This window comes from Mytilus californianus, unplaced genomic scaffold (genome assembly GCF_021869535.1).
Source record: "Mytilus californianus isolate M0D057914Y unplaced genomic scaffold, xbMytCali1.0.p SCAF_6, whole genome shotgun sequence".
Taxonomy (NCBI): Eukaryota; Metazoa; Mollusca; class Bivalvia; order Mytilida; family Mytilidae; genus Mytilus; species Mytilus californianus.
The window spans coordinates 77,214,448-77,240,062 of record NW_026262712.1 but is presented as its reverse complement, the minus strand read 5'-3'; the positions used below and the strand labels follow the sequence as shown (position 1 = coordinate 77,240,062).

General features: G+C 32.8%; 1 protein-coding gene across 1 annotated transcript in view; it reads left to right on the top strand.

Moving 5' to 3' along the window:
- LOC127706619 (uncharacterized) overlaps nucleotides 1–25,615 on the top strand; it is a 127,694-nt gene that overhangs the window by 55,279 nt on the left and 46,800 nt on the right. Inside the window, exons 34-48 of the mRNA XM_052211275.1 lie at nucleotides 749–875; nucleotides 3,982–4,076; nucleotides 4,747–4,932; nucleotides 7,236–7,416; nucleotides 8,236–8,402; nucleotides 9,099–9,226; nucleotides 10,199–10,451; nucleotides 13,687–13,858; nucleotides 15,596–15,839; nucleotides 17,848–17,965; nucleotides 19,693–19,874; nucleotides 20,789–20,948; nucleotides 22,112–22,309; nucleotides 24,006–24,230; nucleotides 25,027–25,186. Of these exons, the coding sequence (XP_052067235.1) occupies nucleotides 749–875; nucleotides 3,982–4,076; nucleotides 4,747–4,932; nucleotides 7,236–7,416; nucleotides 8,236–8,402; nucleotides 9,099–9,226; nucleotides 10,199–10,451; nucleotides 13,687–13,858; nucleotides 15,596–15,839; nucleotides 17,848–17,965; nucleotides 19,693–19,874; nucleotides 20,789–20,948; nucleotides 22,112–22,309; nucleotides 24,006–24,230; nucleotides 25,027–25,186 (2,596 nt within the window). The remainder of the gene's footprint in view (nucleotides 1–748; nucleotides 876–3,981; nucleotides 4,077–4,746; nucleotides 4,933–7,235; nucleotides 7,417–8,235; nucleotides 8,403–9,098; nucleotides 9,227–10,198; nucleotides 10,452–13,686; nucleotides 13,859–15,595; nucleotides 15,840–17,847; nucleotides 17,966–19,692; nucleotides 19,875–20,788; nucleotides 20,949–22,111; nucleotides 22,310–24,005; nucleotides 24,231–25,026; nucleotides 25,187–25,615) is intronic.

Here is a 25,615-nt window from a genome sequence, read left to right as displayed (position 1 = left end):
CCACTTCAATGTTATTATGAAAAATCAGTCTAACAATTTGTATAGAAATTTTATTGTTATTGTCATGCTAAAGTTGATAGGTACTAATTTTGAATTGCTATAAAAATGTCCAAACTAAGCTTTCATACAATTTTTCCATGGGAGATAACCTAAAATATTATTCTTTTGAATATAGAAGACTTTTCGAAAGAAAAATTGATTATCTCCCATGGAAACTTCCTAACAATGTATTGTAATTTCACACATATTTTACTGAATATAAAATGTTTTAATTCAAATGATGTCTGATTCTTATGAATATAGAAGACTTTTCAAAGGAAAAATTGTATGAAAGCTTAGTTTGGACAGTTTTATAGCAATTGAAAAATACTACCTATCACCTTTAGCATGACAATAACAATAAAATGTTTATACAAACTGTTTTTTCATAATAACATTGAAGTGGAATTAAAGTCTTATAGCATTGTAAGTATTTATTTTGTCACCTTGCACTTTCACGACTTGACTGTGGTTTTCTATAGCAGTTTGTTCAAATTTCTGACCAATTGAACAGTTTGGTTTTAAAAAATAAATTGCAATGTGGTCAGAACTTTGAATAAGTTGCAATAGGTGGAGAGCAACACTTACAGTCAAGTCACAGTAAAATGAAATTTGAAACTTGATATTATATATTTTTTGTTTGATAGACTAAATACAAATTTCGTCATGCTATAGTAAAATTTCAGCCACTGACCGTTTATACTTTCAGGATTAATACAAAATTCTACATCAGATTATACAGAGAGAGTTCCTTGTTTAACTCTGATACCTGAACACAATAGACCTGATTGGACAATTCACTGTAGAGGGGTTAACCCAAAAGTAAAAAATCACAGGTAGATTTTTCATTTAACCTCTATCTGTTGTTTTAGGCATCTCCAAAGACATATAGTATTGGAGGAGACTTTTGTATTTGGGGCATTGTTGGCTGATTATAGTAATTATTTAATATCATATAAAATCTTCAGTGATGACCCACTATGAATTTTATATTAAAAAACGGAAATATTCACTTCAATAACACACAATTTAAGGGATCGGCTTCATCCATAAAAATGCAGCCAGGTTAGTCTACAAATCGGTACGCACTAAAATAAAGTCCCCAATACCTCTCTTGTTTATGAAAATATGTAAAAATGAGTTGTAAAAATTTGGGTTTTTTATTGGAGCTTACATACAAAAAAGAAAATTGTGGCCTTATGTCCCACTGGGGATGAAGAGGATAAGTAAGTAAGTTACGTACAAAATTACAAGCTAGGTATTTCCTCACCCAAGGGTATCACTAGCCCAGTAGTTAGCACTTTTGTTTTGATAGATATGAATCCTCATTGATAATGTCGTATTCAGAAATAAACTCTTTACAAAACTTTGACGTTTTTGGAATAATCCTGATTTTCTAATCCAGGAAAAAATTAGCTTATGTGTATTCGGATACACCTTTCGGAATTTCGGGTCTGTTCTTCCACTTTCTACTTTAGTTAACTATTATCTTTTATCATTCGAGCGTCACCGATTAATGTGTTTAGACGAAACGCGCGTCTGGTGTACAAAGTTAGAGATCTTGTATCTATGATTAGTTTTATGCCCCCGTCGTAGGCGACGGGGGCACTTCGTGTTACCCTTGATCGTCCGTCCTACCTTCTTTCTGTCTTTCCATCCTCCTGTCTTTCCGTCCTTCCGTCTTTCCGTCCTTCCGTCTTTCTGTCCTTCTGTCTTTCCGTCTGTCTGTCCGTCCTATTTTCGTTTGTTTGAAGCTTGAGCGGGGGCATTTGTGTCCTCAGACACATTCTTCTTTCGTTTATTGTTTATATCTTAGACCATTTTTGTCAATTGACTGGTTAGTGTGATCTTGTTTTATTTGGTAAGAGTACTCATAAAATACCATTATGACTGACAACTGCCAAGATCATCTTCCTGAAATCAATAACGAATAAAAATAATTCATCTTTCTGTTCATTCTGTCATTTATAATAAATGAAATAAGTACACCTTCTTAAATTAAAACATTAGAACAGTTTGCTTGAAAAAATAGGAATCTCCATCTTTAGACAATAGAATAAAATCATAGTAAGATTGATGAAATAAAAACTTCCCTATGCTATCCTGTTACCATTTTGAAAGACATAAGCACTTTTGTTTCAAGTCTCTTTTTCCATTAGTCCCCGGCTTTCAGAGGAATTACGATGATAAAAGTTTATGAAGAATCTTTTTTTTATGTCATGTCTGCTGTTTCAAAAAGTGTAAACTACAGTTTCTTTGAAATTTGAAACTGTGAGCATGATTTTAGAAAAATATTAATTTTAATTAAAAAGAAATTATATGAATGTATGTGACCTTCTAATGTTAATATACATTACGCTCATTGTATATATTTATGTTGACTTGTCTTTTTTTAAACTGCAGTGATGCAACTTATGCACACAGCTTTATATGGAGTTCATATTGCTCCGTTTTAGTTTCCTATGAAATTTTTATGTCACCTGTTTTTTCATTGTTTTTAATGTTTTGCTAGAGCGTTGTGGGTTTGCCTAGGCCTTATGAGGTTTGAATGTCACTTTTGTATCTTATGACGGTTTTAAAAATGCACAATTGTTTTGTTCAACATCATATACTGCAATAGAAGATAATACGATATGGTGCAAATATTTGCTTCACATGCAAATTTCATTTTCGCCAATAATCCAGGTAAATGGTATAAATACTAGAATATTTTTAACAATTCAGTTTATGTTATCCCCTCCTCTGTTCTCCAGCATAACATGTTGCCCCTTGTCACCATCTCGAGGTTGACCTATGGATGGTAAATAATTGAAACAAGAAAACCAACAGCCTGATTTTTGTAAAAAGAACTTGTCTTTATTCTTCAATTGACTGAACAATTTGTATGGGTTGTTATAAAAACAAATATTTACTGACTTCGTTTGTTAGTTTCCGTGAGAATTGCGTTCACATCGTCACCTTCCATTTGTCAACACTAACAATGTCATACCCAGGTTAATTTAAGAAATGTATGGGATATAGACTCACTGACATTTTCAGACTGTACTTTCAAACTGTCTTATATGAGCCTCGCATTTGGGATACGACTTACATTAAAACTTTAATCTTAATTTATATGTATAAATACTTTTTTGGTGCAACTGAATTGTAACTTTCTGGCGCAAATAAAGTATCACCTTGTCGCGCAAATGAAATACTGCTTTTTGTTTTAAAAACTGGCGCAAATGCACGAGCCCGAAAAAAGCATACAACTCAATGACTTATCTTTCTTTCGGTGATTTCTATCACTTTCATTGAATTCTGTGGACAGCATTTCCAGTCAATTTTAAAATCTGCGTTTTTCGCCACTCTATAGTACTTTAGGACATTTTATACATGTTTAAATGCTTATTATAATGTATCTTTAATTATAATATCTCTGAAAGTATAAATGCTTAACATATCAATTATTTAATATTCGGATGAAGTTCAGCATGTTCTAAATGCATAGAATAGAATTCCTTAACTGTCAACCAACTCGTGATGGCCTCCGTCAAATTTTTGAAGGAATAACCCCATAACTTGAAACCCTTTATATATAGCTTGGTTTAGAAGGGGTTTTTTTGTAATCAAAAACTCTCTTTGAAGGAAATCATATGATAAATGCAAGCTTTGGAATATTGTTTCAACTAGGAGATACATACTTCATATGCAGAAGCTGCTGGAAAGTTGCTACATAAAAATAGAAAGTTCACAATTAGAAATCCGAAATCTTTCTTTTTTTTTTTTGTGTTGTAAAGTTTTGTATTCAACCGACCTTCAAATTAAGATTTGACCCACATTTCAAGGTTTACTGAAGATTGAAATATAAAAGTGTGGGCGGGGTATAGTGGACAAATTCTTGTTTGTATTTCTATTATTTTTTAAGTTTTACATTTTAATAGGATGTACTACTTTCCGTAGGTTAATAATTGATGGACCAGGATCTAAAACAGTTTTCAATGGACCAGAACAAGAGACAGGGACATATTATACAAAAGCAAATAGATATATTTCAGGTAAAAATATATGCCTATTAAAGAAGTATACTGGAAAATTATTTTATAAATAATCAGAGCTTCAGAGGTATATATGCCTAGTAAAGACGTATACTGCAAAATTATTTTATAAATAATCAGAGCTTCAGAGGTTTATTGTTTACGCCATGTCTATTACTGTAGAGCAGCCAATTCGATTTTTTGCCATTACTTTGAAATTTTACTATACTATAAAACAAAAGATTTTAATTACTTTACATTGGATTGTTTAAAAGAATAGGATTTTATATTTGATCTGGAAATGTATGCTGTCACGCTCTTGTTATTGATACTTTGAAATTTTAATACATAAAATTGCTCTCATTGACATTATAAACAGTATAAAGAGATTTAAGAAGATGTGGTATGAGTGCCAATTAGACAACTCTATATCCAAGTCAAAATTTATAAAAGTAAACCATTATAGAGCTTCTTTACACAGTCATTTCATATAATATTGATCTAAAGAGGTGATTATTTTTTTACTTCAACACAAAAAACATAAATTTTATATTTGATTGCCATTATAATGTGCATTTGATTTCATTCCCTAAATTGTGCATACCTGCTACACATACCTGTTTTTAAGCATAAAGATATCTGAATAAAATATTTTATATATCGAAGATTTCAAAAATTTAAATGTTTACAGCAAACTGGGATGGTTTCCATGACCATGATACGGGAATCCTTGGATATAGTGTCACAGTTGGCCAATCAATATGTGAAGATTTAATCCACCCTCATCATGATCCACATTTTCATCTATTTGATAAATCTCAATGGACACATTCAACTATGATTTCACCCATTCCTGCGCCTTTTACAATACTTCCAGGTAAGCTATGCAGAAAGGTAATAGAGTTAAACAAAGCTCTTCTGTATTAAAAACAAAAGTAAACAGAGTTGTAATCTTTGCGGATTTAACGAAGTTGAAACAGTCTTTTTATGTTAGTAAGTTTGGTTTTTGTTTTTCGTTATCTGGATCTGGATCTGCCGGGTAAAAGCTTCCTTTAACAAGTCCAATAATTGTTTTCCTACAAGTTATGTTTGCAGAAGAAGACATCATGTAAAACATTTGTGTTGAGATCCGAAGTAAGAACTATTTACAAGTGAAATTATAACTTTAACAATTAGCTTATAACAATGAGGTTTTGCTAGCTTGATACTAGGGCTTTGAAGACACCTAGTGTTGGTTGGGTCCGATGGTAAGATGTTTCAGTCCCTTATAGTCTTCGGTACGCAGTACATCTTTTGTCCATCAATAATTGAGTGTGGTACTTCATATGCTTGTGGATGTAGATCCTCCTTGGTGCAATGTTGATGGGGGTTGTCTTTCTATAGATATTGCAAACATGTTATTCTAGATTGTTGGTTTTTTGTCAATTGTGAAACATTAGCAGTTGGTTTAAAATCATCTGGCGGCTCTTTTTTGCATCTGTTCTTTTTTGTAGATTCATTTGTGACTATATCCCAAACAGTTGATGAGTAGTCTAGTTGTGGTCTTGCTAGTCCAATGTATGCTGAGCTTTTGACTTATGTTGGTGAAATTCAAGTGCTATATTTGCTTTGTCCGTTTTCTTTTTTATGTGTCATCCCATTTGTTTTCTAACGTGAGACCTAAATATCTGGCTGCCTGTGCTTCTAAATTATAGCCATGATAATACGTTGTTTTACTTGGCATCCTCTTGTTTGTTACCCGCAAGCTGCTGCAATAGTCAGGATAAAATTCCACGCAATTTAAGTGTTCCCATCTGACTAATTCATTTAAGTCCTCTTGTCCCACATTATTAAGGTGTTATTTGAGGTAGGCGATGGTATCATCTGCAAACTGGCAAACAGAAGAATATAAAATCTCCCTGCAAGTCAATGTGTGAAACAGAAAAAGACTTGCGCAAAGTTAGAGCACTAGTGTGATGCCGAATCTACAGGGAGGACTGATGTTAAATTGGTCCCTTTTAATGCAACAATTTCTATTTTTCCACTCCGTCATTTCTGTATCCACATATTGGTTTTGTCTTTTTTTTTTGTAATTTGTGTATGAATAAGCTCTAGTTCACTTTAAAAAAAAACGAAATCCATTATCAGTACATCAGTTTGTTGTCCCGCATTCTTTAAATCATCAATAAATTCAGTGTGTTCAGTTTCAAAGAATCTGCCCTTCAGATGACAAAATTGAGTTGTTCTAACCATGGTTCATTATTAATGATTTAATTACATACTCCATAATTTTACAGCATATTGACGTCAGTAGGATGGGCCTGTAGTTGTAACAAACCTTCCACCCTTATTGGAGACCAGAGACACATATGTTGCGTACAGTAATTTAAAACAATTCATGTCTCTAACGAGTTTGTAAAAAGTAACTGTGGGAGCTGTTTTTGCTTGTTTGATGTTATTTCCTGGTTTACCCCATATTTTCCACTTCCCAAGAGATTTTATCAAAGTTACTTTGAAAATAATAAGATTTATATCCGAAAGAAACTATACAAAAATAAAACGTTCAGTCTTTTGATTGCTGTTGTTTCTATACCCTTTTGCCCAGTGACTTCACATTTATAGAGATCTATGTAGACAAAACGTGCGTCTGGGGTACACAATTTTAAATCGGGTATCTATGAAGAGTTTATTTTCAACCAAGAGTACGTTATCCAACAAATATTGATTAAGATCTGATTTATGGCCTTCAAAATATTGTCCATGCCGGGAACCAATATTTTATAAAAAAAAAATAGTCTAATGTCAGACACCGTGACCTTGAACTTTGTATTAATAAACTCAACTTTTTTGAAACGTAAATGTTGATGCCTGAGAAATTTCTAAATTTTTTTTATATCTTCAAAAAAGTTTTTTTTTCAGATCTGTACTAGTCGATTGATTCCTTTATTTTCAATTTAAACTTGACATGTGAATTAATGATTTTAAGATGTGTTTACTCCTGCAAAATATTAGGCAGTTTTTGTTAAACGTTAAACTCATGCCATTGCTAATATGACAGCAATGGTTTGTTTTTCTTAATATAAGTTCTAAAAAGTTAACTCAATAAGCAGAGAAAGCAATTTGCCACATGGTTGAATGTCTGGGAACCAGATACTAGTAAATCAGCTTACACCTAAGATAAATCTGTATTATGTTTTGTAGATGGTCCATATTATGTAACTGTAAGAGCATTGAACAATGTTGAGTATGGAGGACCACTTGCAGTTACTGTTTGCCATACAGCGCAATACATTGTTGATATGTCACCACCATTTGTCTGGGAACTTTTTGACATACGATATAATGAAGACACATTTGAACTGAAAGCAACACACAACTCAAGGTACATTTATGCATATAGCAATATGTTAATATTGTTTTCTTACATGTAATATGTATCTTGAATAAGTCAAACCATTGACCAATTAATTAATCAAAACAATTAAAAAAAAACAAATCAGATATACCAGGCTTATAATTGTGTACGCCAGGCACGCGTTAGTTCTGCAAAAGACTAATCATGAACGTTCGAATTAAAACAAATTTGATAAGCCAAATAAAGTGCTTTTATTGAAAGTTAATTAATGAAATCTTTTGGACCACTTCAGACAGGTTAATTTAAATTTTCACTTTTACCATTCCAGAGTAAAGATACGTTATCGTTGGAAAATATTTTAACTTGTTTTCGGACATCAAATGGAGAACTGCTTTTTTCCAAAAATTTAAATAGTATGTTTTGGATCACTAAACATAAGCAACTTCCAAAAACTTTTTTGTTTGTCTATACATCAGAAATCAGATGAAAACCTGACTCAAATAGAATAAAATAGGAAATGGAAATGGGGAATGTGTCAAAGAGACAACAACCCGACCAAAGAGTAAAAAACAGCCGAAGGCCACCAATGGGTCTTCTACACAGCGAGAAAATCCCGCGCCCGGAGGCGGTCTTTAGCTGGCCTCTGAATAAAAATGTGAACAGAAAAGCCAACATTCTGGTAAAGTCTGTTTTTATATTGACATGCCTTTGAGCTCCGACAGAAACATCTTACAAAATTTCACAGTATGTGGTTTTGGAACACATTTACCATATCTTAGTTGCTGCCGGTGAATGCATATGTGATCACTAGATCACTTTTCTATGTGTTTTTTTGTTAAATTTCAGTGACCCAGATTCTGGTTTGGAGTATAATGACTTTTGTCTTGGTTACACTAGAAGAGATTGTAATGAATTAAGTTGGACTCGATTAGACTTTAACCCGAATATATCATACATCACACAACTGACTGATGGTATTCCTATCTGGTTAAAAGTTAAAGCAGTTAACAGAGGTATGTAGTAAATATTTGCTGCCATTTTGATTTCCATTCTCGGTAAGCAGCAACACAGTTTTTACACATAGCTGATGGTATGACTGGTAGTGTTCATGCATTACCCATTACTCTTGGATGTTTTTTCAAATGCGCATTGGTTACTTTTTAATCCTTTGTTGAAGAGGAACAATTTGAGGATTTAAATGTCAAGTACATCAAAGTTGCTTAATAGAACTACGCTTTAACACGCTTTTTACTGTGACAATGTAACGGTCTTTTCATTATTTATCTGAGTGAAGGGAATGCAAGCTTGCTCAATGCAAGTTTTTAAATATTCTTCTATCTAGTTTCGTTGTAATTTTCATTAATTTTGAAAACGAAGGTTGGTGTCTGATGATGCCTTGTATTACATTGGGATATAAGATTTGTTATTAAAATTCCTTTAACATTTTGTAAGTCACAACAGTTTTTCAATCTTATAGTTTGTCCAACTGCATATGTCTTTTGCATTGAATTTTGCAAATAGTTTGCTAAAAAAGTAATTTTATAACGCTAGCTACACCTGGCTGGATGCTTTAAATTGAATTACTTATAGTATATCAGTCAGGAAGAATTTTACAACGTTAGTGCTTATTGTAAATTTGTCTTATGAATGTGATATTTAACACAGTAGATAGTGTCAATTTATAAATTAATTCTATAATTTTGTTTTAGTGGATTTGAGAACAAAGCGTGTAGCAGATGCACCAATCATAGTTGACAAAACTCCGCCAATAGCTGGACATGTATATGATGGTCCAGCATTTGATACTGATTTAATGTATACAAAAGATTCTGAACAGGTAAAATTGTGGTCGACCAGACAATTCATAGTTATGTACTGCTACTTTTACAATTAGACAACAACCTTAATACATGTGCAGACAGGTATATAGATATGGAAGGATGATTTTATTCTCAACAGTGCATGTTTTCAACCCTTTCCCTATAATATCCTTCATAGTTTTATTCAAAGGATGTAATACAAATGTGAGTATTTGAATTTAAAAGAGGTTTCTTAATTACATGTTAAAGATCAATTTCCACTAGACATCTCAAATTGAGATATTTATTTTTAGATATAAAAATGGCTGCAATCAAATATGTTTATTTTGATAAAAACTTTTTAGATTCGCATCATTTTTAAGGCACATTTTAATCCATTTTTCTTTTTAATTAATAGTTAAAATTTGATTCTTCTTAATATAAAAAATCTGTTCAAGATCAGGAAATATATGGTATGTAAGTCGGCTAATATGAAAATGTCTATATGAAAGTTTTTATAAATAATCTTACAAACCAATGACTAAAAATATAAATTATTAAATGGATTTTTCAATTTGATATTTCTAGAGGAGATTGGCATTCTTTTAACTACACTGGTATGATGAGATGCATGCTTATAATGTTATATATCTCACTTACTTATCTAAAAAGTCAAGTTCATAGTAACGAAAAATTAACCAAAATCTGTGCACAAAATTAGTTGCCGGATACTATATTAAATACTGCATAAAGGTTTCGAAACTTGCCTGGATATATGATCCTATATGGGACATGAGACGAAGATCCCTATTGATTTTGAGATTACCACGTCATAGGTTAAACTCTTCACTTCAAAATTGATCAGCAACATCACTTTTTTCCAAAAATACCAGGGAAACAATACAAATAAAGGCTCCAAGAGGCCTTGTTTGATGAAGCGATAGAAAGTTTCTCAGAAATATTTTTGAAAATATTCCTTTTGTTGATTAATCTTATAAACTGATTTTCAGCTTTGTTCGAACTGGCATCGTTTTTATGATCCCGAGTCCGGGATTGGCTATTACATGGTTAGTGCTGGATCAGAACCAGATATTAATGTAACAGATGTTGCAAACCTGACTGAATATGATAGAAAAACACATGAAGTTTGTATTGAACTTACTGCAGACAACTACTTAAAACATGGACAGACATATTATACAACTGTTTGGGCTTTTAATGCAGGGATCAAAATAAGAAATGTATCAGCGATTTCCAATGGAGGTAATTCCATATGGAACTATCATTTTAATATCTGAATCTTAACTGTGAAAAAAAAATTAGCAGGAGAATAGACACATATTTTGGTTTTGTAGGTACAAATTTGAGCAACCGCCAGCATTCATTGATCAATTTAAGAAAACAACTTCTAATACTCCTTTAATTATTTTGATTGGATCCTCACTGATGAGTTGTTTTTTTTTTGTAGACAAAACTCGCATCTGGTGTATAAAACTTTATTTGGAGTTCGGTATTTTGTTATACTTTTAGCTCACCTGGCCCGAAGGGCCAAGTGAGCTTTTCTAATCACTTGTCGTCCGTCGTCCGTCGTCCGGCGTCGTCCGTAGTCGTCCGTCGTCGGCGTTAACTTTTTACATTTTGAACTTTGTCTAGAGAACCACTGAATTGAATGAAACCAAACATGGCATGAATGTTCCTTATGAGGTGCTGACCAAGTGTTGTTACTTTGTAGCGGATCCATCATCCAAGATGGCCGCCAGCGGGGGACTTAGTTTAACATAGGACCCTATGAGAAATACATACAAATGTCTTCTTTTAGAGAACCACTGAATGGAATCAAACCAAACATGGCATGAATGTTTCTTATGAGGTGCTGACCGAGTGTTGTTACTTTGAAGCCGATCCATAATCCAAGATGGCCGCCAACGGGGGACTTAGTTTAACATGGGACCCTATGGGAAATACATACAAATGTCTTCTTTTAGAGAACCAGTGAATGGAATGAAACCAAACATGGTATGAATGTTCCTTATGTTGTGCTGACCGAGTGTTGTTACTTTGAAGCCGATCCATAATCCAAGATGGCTGCCAGCGGGGGACTTAGTTTAACATGGGACCCTATTGACAATACATACAAATGTCTTCTTTTAGAGAACCACTGAATGGAATGAAACCAAACATGGCATGAATGTTCCTTATGAGGTGTTGACCAAGTGTTGTTACTATGAAGCTGATCCATAATCCAAGATGGCCGCCAGCAGGGGACTTAGTTTAACATTGGACCCTATGGGAAATACATACAAATGTCTTCTTTTAGAGAACCACTGAATGTAATGAAACCAAACATGGCATGAATGGTTCTTATGAGGTGCTGACCGAGTGTTGTTACTTTGAAGCCGATCCATAATCCAAGACGGCCGCCTGCAGGGGACTTAGTTTAACATGGGACCCTATGAGAAATACATACAAATGTATTCTTTTAGAGAACCACTGAATGGAATGAAACCAAACATGGCATGTATGTTCCTTATGAGGTTCTGATCGAGTGTTTTTACTTTGAAGCTGATCCAAAATCCAAGATGGCAGCCAGTGGGGGACTTAGTTTAACATAGGACCCTATGGGAAATACATACAAATATCTTCTTTTAGAGAACAACTGAATGCAATGAAACCAAACATGGCATGAATGTTCCTTATGAGGTGCTGACCAAGTGTTGTTACTATGAAGCCGATCCATAATCTAAGATGGCCGCCAGCGGAGGACTTAGTTTAACATAGGACCCTATGAGAAATACGTACAAATGTTTTCTTTTAGAGAACCATTGAATGGAATGAAACTAAACATGGCATGCATGTTCCTTTTGAGGTGCTGACCAAGTGTTGTTACTTTGAAGCTGATCCTCCATCCATGATGGCTGCCAGATGGGGACAATGTTTAACAAAGGACCCTATGGACAATACATACAAATGTCTTCTTTTAGAGAACCACATACTGAATGGATTGAAACCAAACATGGCATGAATGTTCCTTATGAGGTGCTGACTAAGTTTTGTTACTTTGAAGCTGATCCTTCATCCATGATGGCCGCCAATAGGGGGACTTCCTTTAACATAAGACCCTATGGGAAATACATACAAATGCTTCTTCTAGGTGCACTGAATGAAATGAAACCAAAACATGGCATAAATGTTTCTTATGAGGTGCTGATTAAGTGTTGCTACTTTGTTGCCGATTTACTGCTCAAGATGGCCACCAGGATTTTTTTATTAAATTACAGGACCAATATTAAACCAAATTTGGCCTCACTCATTATTAGGGTATCTGTTTTGATTTTAATCTATTTTTACCTGATTTCCAAAACCAAAGTAGAATCAGGTGAGCGACACAGGCTCTTGAGAGCCTCTAGTTTAAGACTGGTATCTTTGATAATTGTATTCATCTGAAGTGGTATAATTGCCAATGAGGCAACTACTCACCAAATACCAAAATTACATGGATATAACAACTAAGTGTCAATGTACAGCATTCAATAATGAGCAAAGAATGCCCAGGCCTTGGACATCAGCATTTCAGTTTGCTTTCAAAATACGTTTAGCCATAAATAATTCGTTTGCCAAACTTGATAATGCCTCATTGAATGAGGAAGAAACCTATTGATTTTGGAGTCAAATTTCAAGCCTTTAGATCACATCAGCTATCAATAGACTAGCATAAAAAATTTTAATCATATTTTTAAATTTACCAACCTTGCTTGGAAAACATTCTTTGTTAATAGGAAGATTCCCTTTTGATTTCGTAGTCAAAAGTTCTTATAAGGTCAAGGTCACTGTATCTACTGATAGACTGAAGTTTACGCAAGATTTCGATCTCAGGATTTATCTTTTGAACCATATGTCAAACTTTTACAACATTTTATGTATGGAGACTTGAATCACGTGATGAAGACGACCCTATCGATTTGTTGGGCACTACGTCAAAAGTCAGGGTCACAGTAGCAATATATAGTCTGAAATATTTCGTTTCCAGGTGATATCTTTTTAATCATTTGTCCAACAGTTCCCAAACTAAGCTTAATAAGGATCAATTGTGAGAGCCTGTACTGATTTTGTGGATTCAAGGTTGATATACTGTTTTTTTGAGAATTTTTTTTATTCTAGACAATATTGGTTAAGCCAAAAATCAGATTGTGGATTATTTTATTTGGGTTGATAGATCCCTCTTGGATTTGTTACCCACTAATCAAAGTAGCGATTGATAGACTGAAAGTTTAGAAAAGTTAGATGTGCGTATGATATCCTTTCAGTAATATTTCAAACTTAGATATAGAACAACCATCTCTGAAAGAACTAGATTCCTTTTGATTTTATTCTTAGTTGGTTAAAAGTGATGGTCTAAATGAACTGCTATTCTATGAAAGTGTTATTAAGGAACAATATCTTGTCAGCAATAAATCATTTAAAAATTTCTACATGTACACACTCTTCTTATTGTAAACAGTTACTATTGATCTGACAAAACCTGTACCAGGAAGTGTAAAAGACGGAATAAATGAAGATTTTAGAGACATTCAGTTCTCAGCCAGTCCAGCAAAGGTTGAAGTACAGTGGAGAAACTATACTGACCCAGAGTCTACAATTCATCAGTATGAGATTCAAGTACAGTCTTCAAAGTTAGTACAATAATTGGTTACAAAATTGAAAAGGCACAAGTAGGAGGTCAAATCTAGGGTATTGAAATGTATAATCAATTGGATTATAGAACAATGTTTGTCTGAAGCCATAATATAAAGGCCCTTTCTAACCATTGGAAAAGAGCAAAGTCAAATTTTTAATAAATCATTTTAGGTCAAGATTTAAAAATCAGTTGAGAGAATTTCATGGTTTACTTTTACATTAATGTAGTTTACCATACTCTATACTGAAAACTCGTTTTATATATAACTAGAGACATAGAAAATGTATGAAATTACAAGTTAATGTGAAGCTAAACGGTACAGAGAAAAGCATTTGCGTTTGAAAATCATATTTTATTAATATAGGAATCAAGCATATAAGGGGGTCGATAAATCTTTGGAAAGAAAGCAAAATATTCCTCACATGTTATTCCATATGTATTATTACACTAAAAATGGCACATAACAATACTCTAATGTGTGCTAATTGACAGTGACAAGATTTTAACGGAAAGTATAAACTTAGTTCAGCAATCGAAAAATTAGCATTTGAAATTTTTGCCATATATTGGAAACTCTACAATTTTATTTTTATCAGCTAGTATATATCATACATGTGCGTTGCTTGTAATCGTTATTTAAATTTTGCAGTCCCCTATAGGACTAATTTTGAAAACTATATATTTGTTCATACATTATGACTGTTCACCTCCTATTTCTCGTTGATACGATTTAAGTTTTCCATTACACAAACATATACTATTGTATACCAGTGAATTTTGAAATAAAGGATACACCAAATGCAGTTCAGTCTGCTTCATATCTTGACTTACATCTTAAAATTAGCAATGCAGGTCGGCTGAGTACAAACTTTACGACAAAAGTGATTATTTCAGCTTTCCAATTGTGAACTTTCTATGTCTATGTGGTAACATTCCAGCAGCGCCTGCATATGGAGTACATATTTTCAAGTTGATACGATACCCCAGGGCCTACGTTTCCAATCATTGTTTCCGTGATAGAGGGTTGCTGCTCACAGGGAAGCTATCAAATCAAGAATTTCAAGTGGTGAAGTTGAAATCCTCACTTCGAACATCTTCCTGAATGTGACCAACCGAATTATACTTATCACCGGATTTGTACTGAACAACACGACGGGTGCCACATGTGAGAAAGCCAGATCCGTCACCTTTCCGGAGCATCTGATATCAACCCCGGTTTTTGTGGGGTTGTAGTTGCTCAGTCTGTAGTTTTCTATGTTGTGTTTTTTGTAAACTGTTGTTTGTCTTTTGGTCTTTTTCTTTTTTTTAGCCATGGCGTAAGCAGTTTATTTTCGACCAATTAGTTTGAATGTCTCATTGGTATCTTTCGCCTCTCTCTTGTATCCAAAAATGAGAACAGCTCTTTTTCAATATCAGTAGTCCGAAGCGCTTTTCTGGATTTAACTTCATCAGGAACGCTCGAAACCGAATATTTGAAGCTAAGGATTATATGAACCGAACAGTTGAAGAGCTACATGTATATTACCAAAAAGGACATAAGATGAAAGCCAAATCCATCTAAAGTCAACTCTGCCTGAATGTATTGAAACCTGATTTTTTTTATTATTTCTAAATCTATAAACGGACATTTCTTATCTGCTGTAAAGAAAAAAAAGAAATTTCAATTTACATGATAAATGCAAAACCCTTCAGCATATAATAAAAGTTTCAATGAAGTTGCTTTATTTTCTAGCAATGGTTCAACTGATTTTAATATTATTAGAAACTGGGTGTCATTTAACAATGATACTGAGAGTGTAAGATGGTTAAACTTTCATCTGCATCACAATGATTATATCACATTGACACTGAGAACAACAAATGGAGCTTTGAACTCTATTGTTAATGAAACGGATGGGTTTCTTGTTGATCTGACCCCTCCTAAACTGATTTTTATAAGAGATGGTACTGATGATAAAGAAGATGCTGAATTTCAGGTAGGTTTTTTGAACTCTTGTTTGATCGATCCTTTTTGTGATGAAATGTCAAAAGATAAGAACTCGAACTATAAAATACAACGATAGGACACATAAATTGATAATTTGAGCTCAGTGAAAAAAAACTTAAAGTCTTTAACCAAGGTGTGTGTCAGAATCATATAACGGGCATATGTTTTACAAGCAATAAAATTTACTGAAACTAGCATTTTCAACAACAAATCCTTAAAGGACAAAATATCTAGTTATAATCACTAATATGCACATAAAATAAAATGAAGACATCTGACAATCCCTAACTATCCCCTTTCCAATCCTCAGTCATATTTTGATGGGTTTTTATTTAGTTCACTTGACCCAAAGGGTCAATCGAGATTTACCCATCACTTGGCGTCCGTCGTCTGTCATCCGTCGTCCGTCGTTCGTCGTCGTCACATTTACAAAAATCCTCTCCTCTGAAACTACTTCCATAATTGACCAAACTTGGCCACAATCATTATTAGGTTATTTAGTTTTAAAAAATGTGTCCGATGACCCGACCTTCCAACCAAGATGGCCGACAAGGATAAAAATAGAATATAGGGGTAAAATGCAAGTTTGTCTAATATTTTGAAAACAGTAATAAATAGATTAAATCTGACGGAGAATAAATGTTCAGTATGTTGAGCTCTACCAATTTTCTGATTACGTTAAAATTGTAAGGGTACTTTTTATAGGAGTTATTGCCCTTAAATGACAAATTTTACCGTTTTTTTTTCAATTTTGCCTTTTATCATGAAAAATATAATCGATACAGAAAATCTTTAAACTGCAAAAATGATCACCAAGACATCATCTACAAAAAAGGGTAATGATTGAAATCGTCAATCGATTCCTCATTAGAGTCATTGCCCTTTAATGACGTTTTTTTTTTCCATTTTTTTGCGTTTTTGCCTTGTATCTTAAAAAAATTGTAATAGATAGATAGAAACTTGAATAAGCAAAAATGACCAGCAATACATAGTCTACAATTAAAAAAAAGATGGAGTAAATTGTCTGATGACTCCTTTGATGCAATTTTTACCATATTTTTTGCGTTTTGCCTTGTATGATAAAAATTATTATAGATAAATAGAAACTATGAATAACAAAAATGATCAGCAAAGCAAGATCTACAAACAAGTTAAATATTGTCGATATAGTTAGTAGACTGTCACTCTTTATTGGAGTGATTGCCCTTAAATGAGGATTTTTTTTACCCTCTTTTGTGTTTTGTGCAAAAACTCAAAAAGATAGAGAGAAACTAAACAGACAAAATGATCATCAATACAAGGTCAACACATAAGATATTTTTGTCATGAATTCTGTTCTTGTCTTCAATGAGAGTGTCCTTTGTTGAATATGTACATAGACCAAGGTAAGCGACACAGGCTCTTTAGAGCCTTCTGTTATTTTTTCTAAAATCTTCTCGTATTTGTATATGATTGTAATGAGATGTTTTGAAAAAAAATTTAGCATAATGAATACATTTATTTTCTGGGAAAAACCATATCTGAAAGAGTGTAGTAAGACACCTAGGCCAATCTATAATATAGACAATTCAAACTGTCTATGAAGACTTTTGGATCTTCAATAAGGATGACTTTACCCGTCAATAATGCCATGGTTAATGTAAATTTTTGTAAACGTAGTAGATGTAATCCAAGCTGTCTTTCTTTTTATACTGGACTAGTTGCTTTGTACCAAAAAGCAAAAGTGGTAAAAATAGAATTAAACGATCGTGGTACTTGACTTATACACAACCACACCACGTACCGATGAGATTTGCTATTACGATAATAATGTGAAATAGATACTAAAGCCAAAAAATTACCTTTAACAAAATTTCCTCAGTGTGATCTTCAACTAAAATTTGTACACTTTCAATATGTATCAATACAACTCCTAATAATAGTTAGATAAAATAAATAAGATAGTTGTGAATAAAAAAGTGTACCATTATATTTAATAAATTTAGTGTAATTTACAGTCCAATGTGACAGCTTTTTCAGCACGATTCAAGTTTATAGATGAGGAATCAGGCATTGGACAGATTAAAGTCCAGATTTTCCAAAAACATCATGGAATCAGATCTCAAATTTTACCAGGTATGGTGTATTATTTTCTGTATTGATGCATTTTAATATAGGAGACAATTTTCAATTTTTATAAAAGGACCCATAGCAAATTTCAAGCAAATATAAAAGAAGGTTGGCTCGTAATTTTTAATTTACTTTTGTATGAAAGGATTAACAAAAATGTATAGTATTTCAATACGTTTCGATTTTTTTAGCCCATGTGGAAGGTTCAAATGTGATTTTGCAATCACTTGAAGTCTGTTGTCTGTATATTTTTTAAGAACTACTTCTCTGAAACTAAAGAACAAGTTAAAAATTCAATTTCGATCGATTTATACTTAGGGTATCTAGATTTTAAGTTTTTGAAATTTAATACGGCTTGTCAACCAACATGACTTTGTTCACTGAAATAGAGCATAAAAGAAAAATAATGGTAATTGTCTAACAATTTGAAAACCGTACAAGGAATAGAAAATCTGATTTTGAAATGTTCAAAGTGTTGTGTCTACTTTTTTTCCCTTTTCCTCCCAAATTATCTGATGACTCTTTAAATTATAATTTTGTATTACTTTCTTCGTTTTTGTCTACCTTCCTTAAAAACTAATATAATTAAAAGATAAAAAAATGAAAATAGCAAATTTGATAAACAATACAGGATCTCCCAAAAAAGGCCAATATGACTGAAACCCTCAATTGACTCCATACAAGGGATATTGACTGCTGATTTTTATTGACTTTTAATGTTATAGGATATTATCTTGAAAAAGCCACGGGTAAAGAAAAAACTGTAAATTATAGAATTGATATACAAGCAAATTAAGATTAACATAATATTTATTGTGGTCTTTGATATTATGATGACTTCTCAGAGGTGGGCGATTTGAATTAAGGCGGAATTGAGATAGTGGGCTTGGGAGATTTTGCTAAAAATTTGATCCCGATTTAATTCATAAATAACTTTTGTGATCTTAATACCAAAGAAACAATAGGTCATTCGCCTTGTTTTAAATTGAAAGCCCTCAAGATGCTGACAATTTGAAAAATATTTTTTATTTGCAAAAAAAGTAAAAATAAATATCCAGATGCCATGGGTTTGTCAGGTGAGCAATTGAGACTCTAATGACCCTCTTATTTTCATTTAGGAATGTTCTTATTTTGAATGTTTATGGAAAGACAAAACATTTGTCCTTTCAAAAATGAAAATCAAGACCAGAATTTAGCCCATATTTTGCCCATATTTTCAGTTCAACACAAAAATTCTTATTTCATTGGATCGATTTTATTCGAAATTGTCAGGTGACGATATGCAGCCTTAAGTCTAGCCGTCCATAATATGGATGAAATATTTTCTATTTTAAATTTTAAAAAAGCAATAATCGAATTATCTCAAAGATTGATTCAAGTTGTTCTAGGTTTGATTTTAATAAATTAAGAATTAAAAAAATGTTGAATGTTAAGTTTTTTCTAAAATGATGCTTGCTTGCATAGTTTACACTCGGGTTTTCTTGCATCATGCATTTTAAGGGTGCTGTTTGTCTCAAATTATTTTATTAAGGCCACATATTCACTGATATATAAAATTGAATGCTCTTGTTCAGTACATTTCCTTTTGCTAAAGATGAAAGTAGCTGTAAAAGTAAAATATTTAAAGTGTCATGTAGTTGGGGATCTCAAAAACTCAGGGCCTCTTAAATATGATACAGTTATATAACTGTTTTGATACTTAATGAGATTTAAATATTATGTTATTGTTTTAGTTAAACGAAGTGAATGGATTGAGGTTCCAGATGATGAACTAAAGAGTATGCAGTTTACCGTACCTGGTTTGTCTCTCAAACAAGGAGGATTCTACAGTATGAAAATAAGAGCTGTAAACAATGCTGGTATGATTGCAACGTTTGAAACAAATGGTGTTTTAGTTGATACTACTTCTCCAAAGGTTAGTAACGTTGGACATGTAGGAAGAAAACCACGTCTCATTATTTATACTGCTTCAACAGAGTTTATGTGAATTTAAATTTAAGGTGTGTTATTTACTACTTATACACAAATAATGTCTTAGACCCTTTAAAAAGTAAAATAACTCCAAGAAATATTCAAAACGGAAAATATTTTTAGAATTTCAATGTTTTCAAATTACTCTGAAGGTTTTGCACAATCAAAATGTTTAGAATAGATCTTGATATTCCAAAGAGCATGCAATGACATGCGTATTGATCATATCCTACCTAAAGCAAATCGTCCTATGACTACAAAGCAGAAAGTATCATGAGGGCTTTCTTCAAGTTCTTAAAACAACTTCATTATTTGCTCAAAGTTTAAAGAAAATTTCTAATAATGTTTTACATAGGACCATACAAAATAGTTCTTTCAAACACAGTCTCTTATTTGTGTTCTTTTTTTTCAGTTTGAAGCAACCTTTGAATTAGTCTTACAACATTTCTGAGAAACTTTACCTTAATAATCAACATGTAATCTTTAGAGTAGAAAGAGAATGCATTGAAAACTCTCATAGTGATATTTTTTCAACTTACTCATGCTTTTCAAAACCAAATTAATGCAAATAGTCATATTGTGGACTTTTTTTAATGTCTGTCAGTATGGACTTATGATACAATATGCATGGTTTGTGACGTCACATCTTTAAAAATTTCCTTTTTAAAAGATTTCAAAACTACATTCATGGGCATTATGCAAATCCGTAAGATGCTACCTTTCAGATTTTGACCTAATTCTACAAGAAGTGTCTTGATCTTAATTAATTGGCATACATTCCGAGTATTTTGACACTGTATATTAGTTAACAATGAAAGATATTAGAATTATTTTGACATGTTTACTCCATCATCACAGATACATTGGCTGCGAGTGGGTGAACTTGTAGGTGATAGAGAGGAGAAAATCAATGGTTATGTATGGCAAGCAGATACATCTGGAATTAAAGCTGCTTGGGATGCTGTTGATCCTCAGTCCGGCATAAAAGAATACCTGGTTTCAGTTGGTACCAACAAAGGTGTTTTTAATAAGTAGTTTACTGCAGTTGATAATTTTTTTCTTCAGCTAAATGAATTAGAAACACTTCATGTATCCTTGAAAGCACGACTTATTAAAATTGAAAGTTCAGAATTATATAGAACCTAGGACATATTATTTACAAACCAGCTTTTTATTGAACAAAGATAGTTTAAGCTTGACTTTTATCTAAGGAACGACTGTAATATTTTTTTCTGTCTATCAAGAAATAACATCAAAAATGTGGTGCACACTGAATAACCCGCGTATCGAGTAATTTAATGGTGTGCACCACATTTTTGAGGTTATTTTAAATAGACAGAAAAAATATTACACTCATTCCTAGTAATTTAAATCTAAATTTCATTTTTAAGGAGTAAATCATTAAATATTGATGACGTCACGGTCACATGAAAAAATGATGTCTATGAGCTGATATACAAAAAACTTTCAGCCAATCATAAGACGTGTTACATCAAAATTTAAATAAGTTGTGGTTAAAGAAGTTTAAAAACTATGAAATCTCGTCCATAAATGCATAAAAATTACAACTTCATATCTATTTTGTCAAAAGAAGGGTGTGAACTACATATCATAGTACATTTATATAATTTGAATGATTACGTTCATATTTAACCAGTAATGCCACCTTTTCCCCTGTGGATACATATGTTATGAAATAGAAGTTCCTTCATAATTAAGTTCCTATTGTGTAATATTATTTCCACTGGAACATTATTACAGGTCATGTAAGAACATATATTGTATACCCTTAATTCCATAAGGAAACAATACACTAACTGTAATATTTGTTCCTTACGATGGGAATGTTTATAATATAGTTGCTATAGGAACTTCTGTTAGTTGAACAAATATACGTTGACAAATATAATAAGTTGCATATAAATTCTTGTATCATAGGATTCCTATCACCAAATATGATACTGTTTACGAGAGACGGGTGTGAAAACTTTAATGTTTTGGGTAGTAAATTATTCTTACCATCTGAAATTAGACTGTTCAACCACATCAGATAAGGATATCACGACAGTTAAGAATATAGGATAGATAACATCTTGTTAGCAAAGATTTTTTTTCATGAAGGATGCTTCGTTTTCCCCCGCTTTCATGCATATTATACTATTGTGTTTAATATATTTCCAGGAGGAACAGATATTTTAAGTTGGAAGTCTGTAGGTACTAGAAATGATGCCTACATTAATGGTATATCCCTGACCGTGACGGATGAGGATACTAAATGGCCAATGTATTATGTGACAATGAAATCTGTAAATGGAGCAGGAATAATCAGTGAATCTATTGTATCCACACCTATCATTGTAGTGGATGAAGATCAACCTGGTATGTATAGCAACAACCTTGTCAATTTTCAAAACAATATGTTGTTTTGTATTCATTATTGCATCCGTATATATAGTGCAACCAACTGTTATTACGTTTATGACTTGGAAAGGTTTTAAGTTAAGATTCATTTTATGAAAATCCTAAAGGAATATATTCCTTTCAATCATAAAAAAAAGGACTGAAATTCACTTCTTGTAGCAGTTGATATCCTCATATGACAATAATTTTGACATATTTTTTTGTATTTGCCTATGGCCTTGACAAGAATGACAGACAGTAAGAAAATGGAAACTGGAAAAAATAATCTATGAAAATTAAAACAGTACTAGTTACACTGTAACGTATGTTTGTGTACACTTAGATATGCATTTTCATGAGTGATTTATAGGCATGCCGTTTTCTTTCTTTTAGCTAACCTGTCCCGGAGAGTCAAGTGAGCTTTTCTCATCACTTGGCGTCCGTCGTTCGTCGTCGTCGTCGTTAAATTTTTACATTTTTAACTTCTACTAGAGAACCACTGAATGGAATGAAACCGAACATGGCATGAATGTTCCTTATGAGATGCTGATCAAGTGTTGTTACTTTGTAGCTGATCCATCATCCAAGATGGCCGATAGCGGGGGTCTTCGTTTAATATAGGACCCTATTGACAATACATACAAATGTCTTCTTTAAGAGAACCACTGAATGGAATAAAACCAAACATGGCATGAATGTTCCTTATGAGGTGCTGACTAAGTGTTGTCACTTTGAAGCCGATTCATTATCCAAAATGGCCGCCAGAGGGGGGCTTAGTTTAACATAGGACCCTATGGGAAATACATACAAATGTCTTCATTTAGAGAACCACTAAATGGAATGAAATAATACATGGCATGAATACTCCTTATGAGGTGCTGACCAAGTGTTGTAACTTTGTACGCGATCAATCATCCAAGATGGCCGCCAGCTGGGACTTAGTTTAACATAGGACCCTATGGGAAATACATACAAATGTTTTCTTTTAGATAACCACTGAAATGGAATGAAACCAAACATGGCATGAATATTCCTAATGAGGTGCTGGTCAAGTCTTGTTACTTTGTAGCCAATCAATCACCCAAGATGGCTGCCAGCGGGGAACTTAGTTTAACAAAGGACCCTATGTAAAATACATACAAAAGTTTTCTTTTGAAGAACCACTGAATGGAATAAAAACAAACATGGCATGAATGTTCCTTATGAGTTGCTGACCAAGGGTTGTAACTTTGTAGCAAATCCTGCAACCATCAATTTCAGTTGGAACAGTTTTAAAAAAAACGTGTACAGTGACAAGCAAAAACATTTTTTAGCAAAATTTAGAGAGTTGAACTCGTGTATAAGTATTTTCCAATGATTTGATACCACTTATTGTCACATAAACCTATTATGTATGTTTGGGTTGCTTAGACCACGTGTCCACCAAAGCCAATTTTTGACATAAGTGGTGAATGAAGAGATATTGTTAACAATAAAAAATTGAAAATAACAATAACCGTTAGGTAATTTACTTGTACCTGAATAATCAAAAGAATTCTCTAACTTATGATTCATCCCTTGTTTTACATTTTAATCTATAATTTATCAAATGATAAATAAGTCTCTTTTAAGTTATAGTTGTGCATTGTTGCAAAGTAAAGACTCATTATGATCCTGAATTTCCTTTTGTTATTAGGCATTGTAGTAGATGGAACAGAAAGCTATTATACAGTTGGAAACGATATCAACTACCAGTCTGATACATCTACAGTATCAGCACAGTTTAGTGAATTTACCAGCCATTTGCATGGTGTTATGTCCTATGAGTGGTCTGTAGGTACAACACCAACAGCAGAAGATGTTCTGCCATTTACTTCTCATGGAATTGTTCATAAAGAGGAGAAGAATGTAAAGGGAGATGGTAATGATACTCTGAAATGTTACAAAAAAATTGTAGAAAATAACGGAAAGATATAACCATATTTTGAATTTATAGATTTTAAAAAGAATAAGAAAAAAAAAAATGTTGCTCGTTTCTTCTTAATCTGTCCTATATAATACTAGTGCTAAGCAACTACGGTGAACCCAGGGATATTGCATGACCATCTAGATTTCATTGTAAAAGTTCAAATATAAATAAAAAATCTTAACATTTAAAAAAATCATCAAAAGTATTCACATAATGCCTGCAATACCCTTTCTGAAATCATTTGGACTTTTCACATTTCATTCCATGATATTCGAAAACAAACTATCCCAACACCATCCCTCTTGTTTCTTGAATTTGCAATATATTGATGCCAATTTTTGACATTCATTATTGCCGATGAGACAACTGTCCACCAGCGTCCAAATAATGTTGATGTTAGCAACTTTCATTGTTCGTTAAATATTTATTTGAAAAGATGCATTTTTTAAATTTTAATCCATATTTTGAAAAATTTCAATCTATGGTATTATATTTCTATGGAAATATAATTAAATGAGACAACTCCAGTGAAACATTAAAGATATGTAATAACATGTAATGCGTGTACGAATCAGAAAATTAAGAGAAATGCAGGTGGCCTTTCATGTCCTCGTTGGTAGAGGATATAATGCTTTCCTGGAGGAATCAAAGTTGGTAATTACATACGAATTTGCTGTTAGTATTACTCCTTAGGATAGAATTTCAATATAATAATAATGCAGGTGAAAACTCATGATTTATTATTTAGGTGTGACAAGTGCTGGTTTTGCTCATACAACAGTACAATTACAACCAAATGTTACTTATTACACTACTGTTAGAGGAATAACAAATGTTGGGAATGTACTGGAGTCTGTATCTGATGGATTTACTGTCGATCGGTCACCTCCAACTGTTGTAATGGACAGGTATATAGAAAGGCGTTGTTTAAGATGGACTTACTTTGATGATAAAGTCGTTGAGACAATTTTCAAACTTATCCACGACAGTCAATTCAGATCTGTTCAGTCTATGTTCGGACTGTTCAGTAGTTGTAATTTACCTGTACACGTTAATAACATACTGAATTGTTTCAAGAGCAGCTGAACTGACTGCAAGTGAATTATCTCAGTACACTTACAGTTTATCATCTGTAATTTACCCGAAACGGGTATCTTGAGTACACAATTTTAATCCTGTTATATATGATAAGCTTCTTTACAAACACTGGGTCGATGCCACTGTCGGTGAAGTTTATTCCCCGATGGTATCACTTGCCAAATAGTCAGCACTTCTGTGTTGACATTAATCATCATTGATATGGTCATAAAAATAAATTAATTGTTTATAAAACCTTG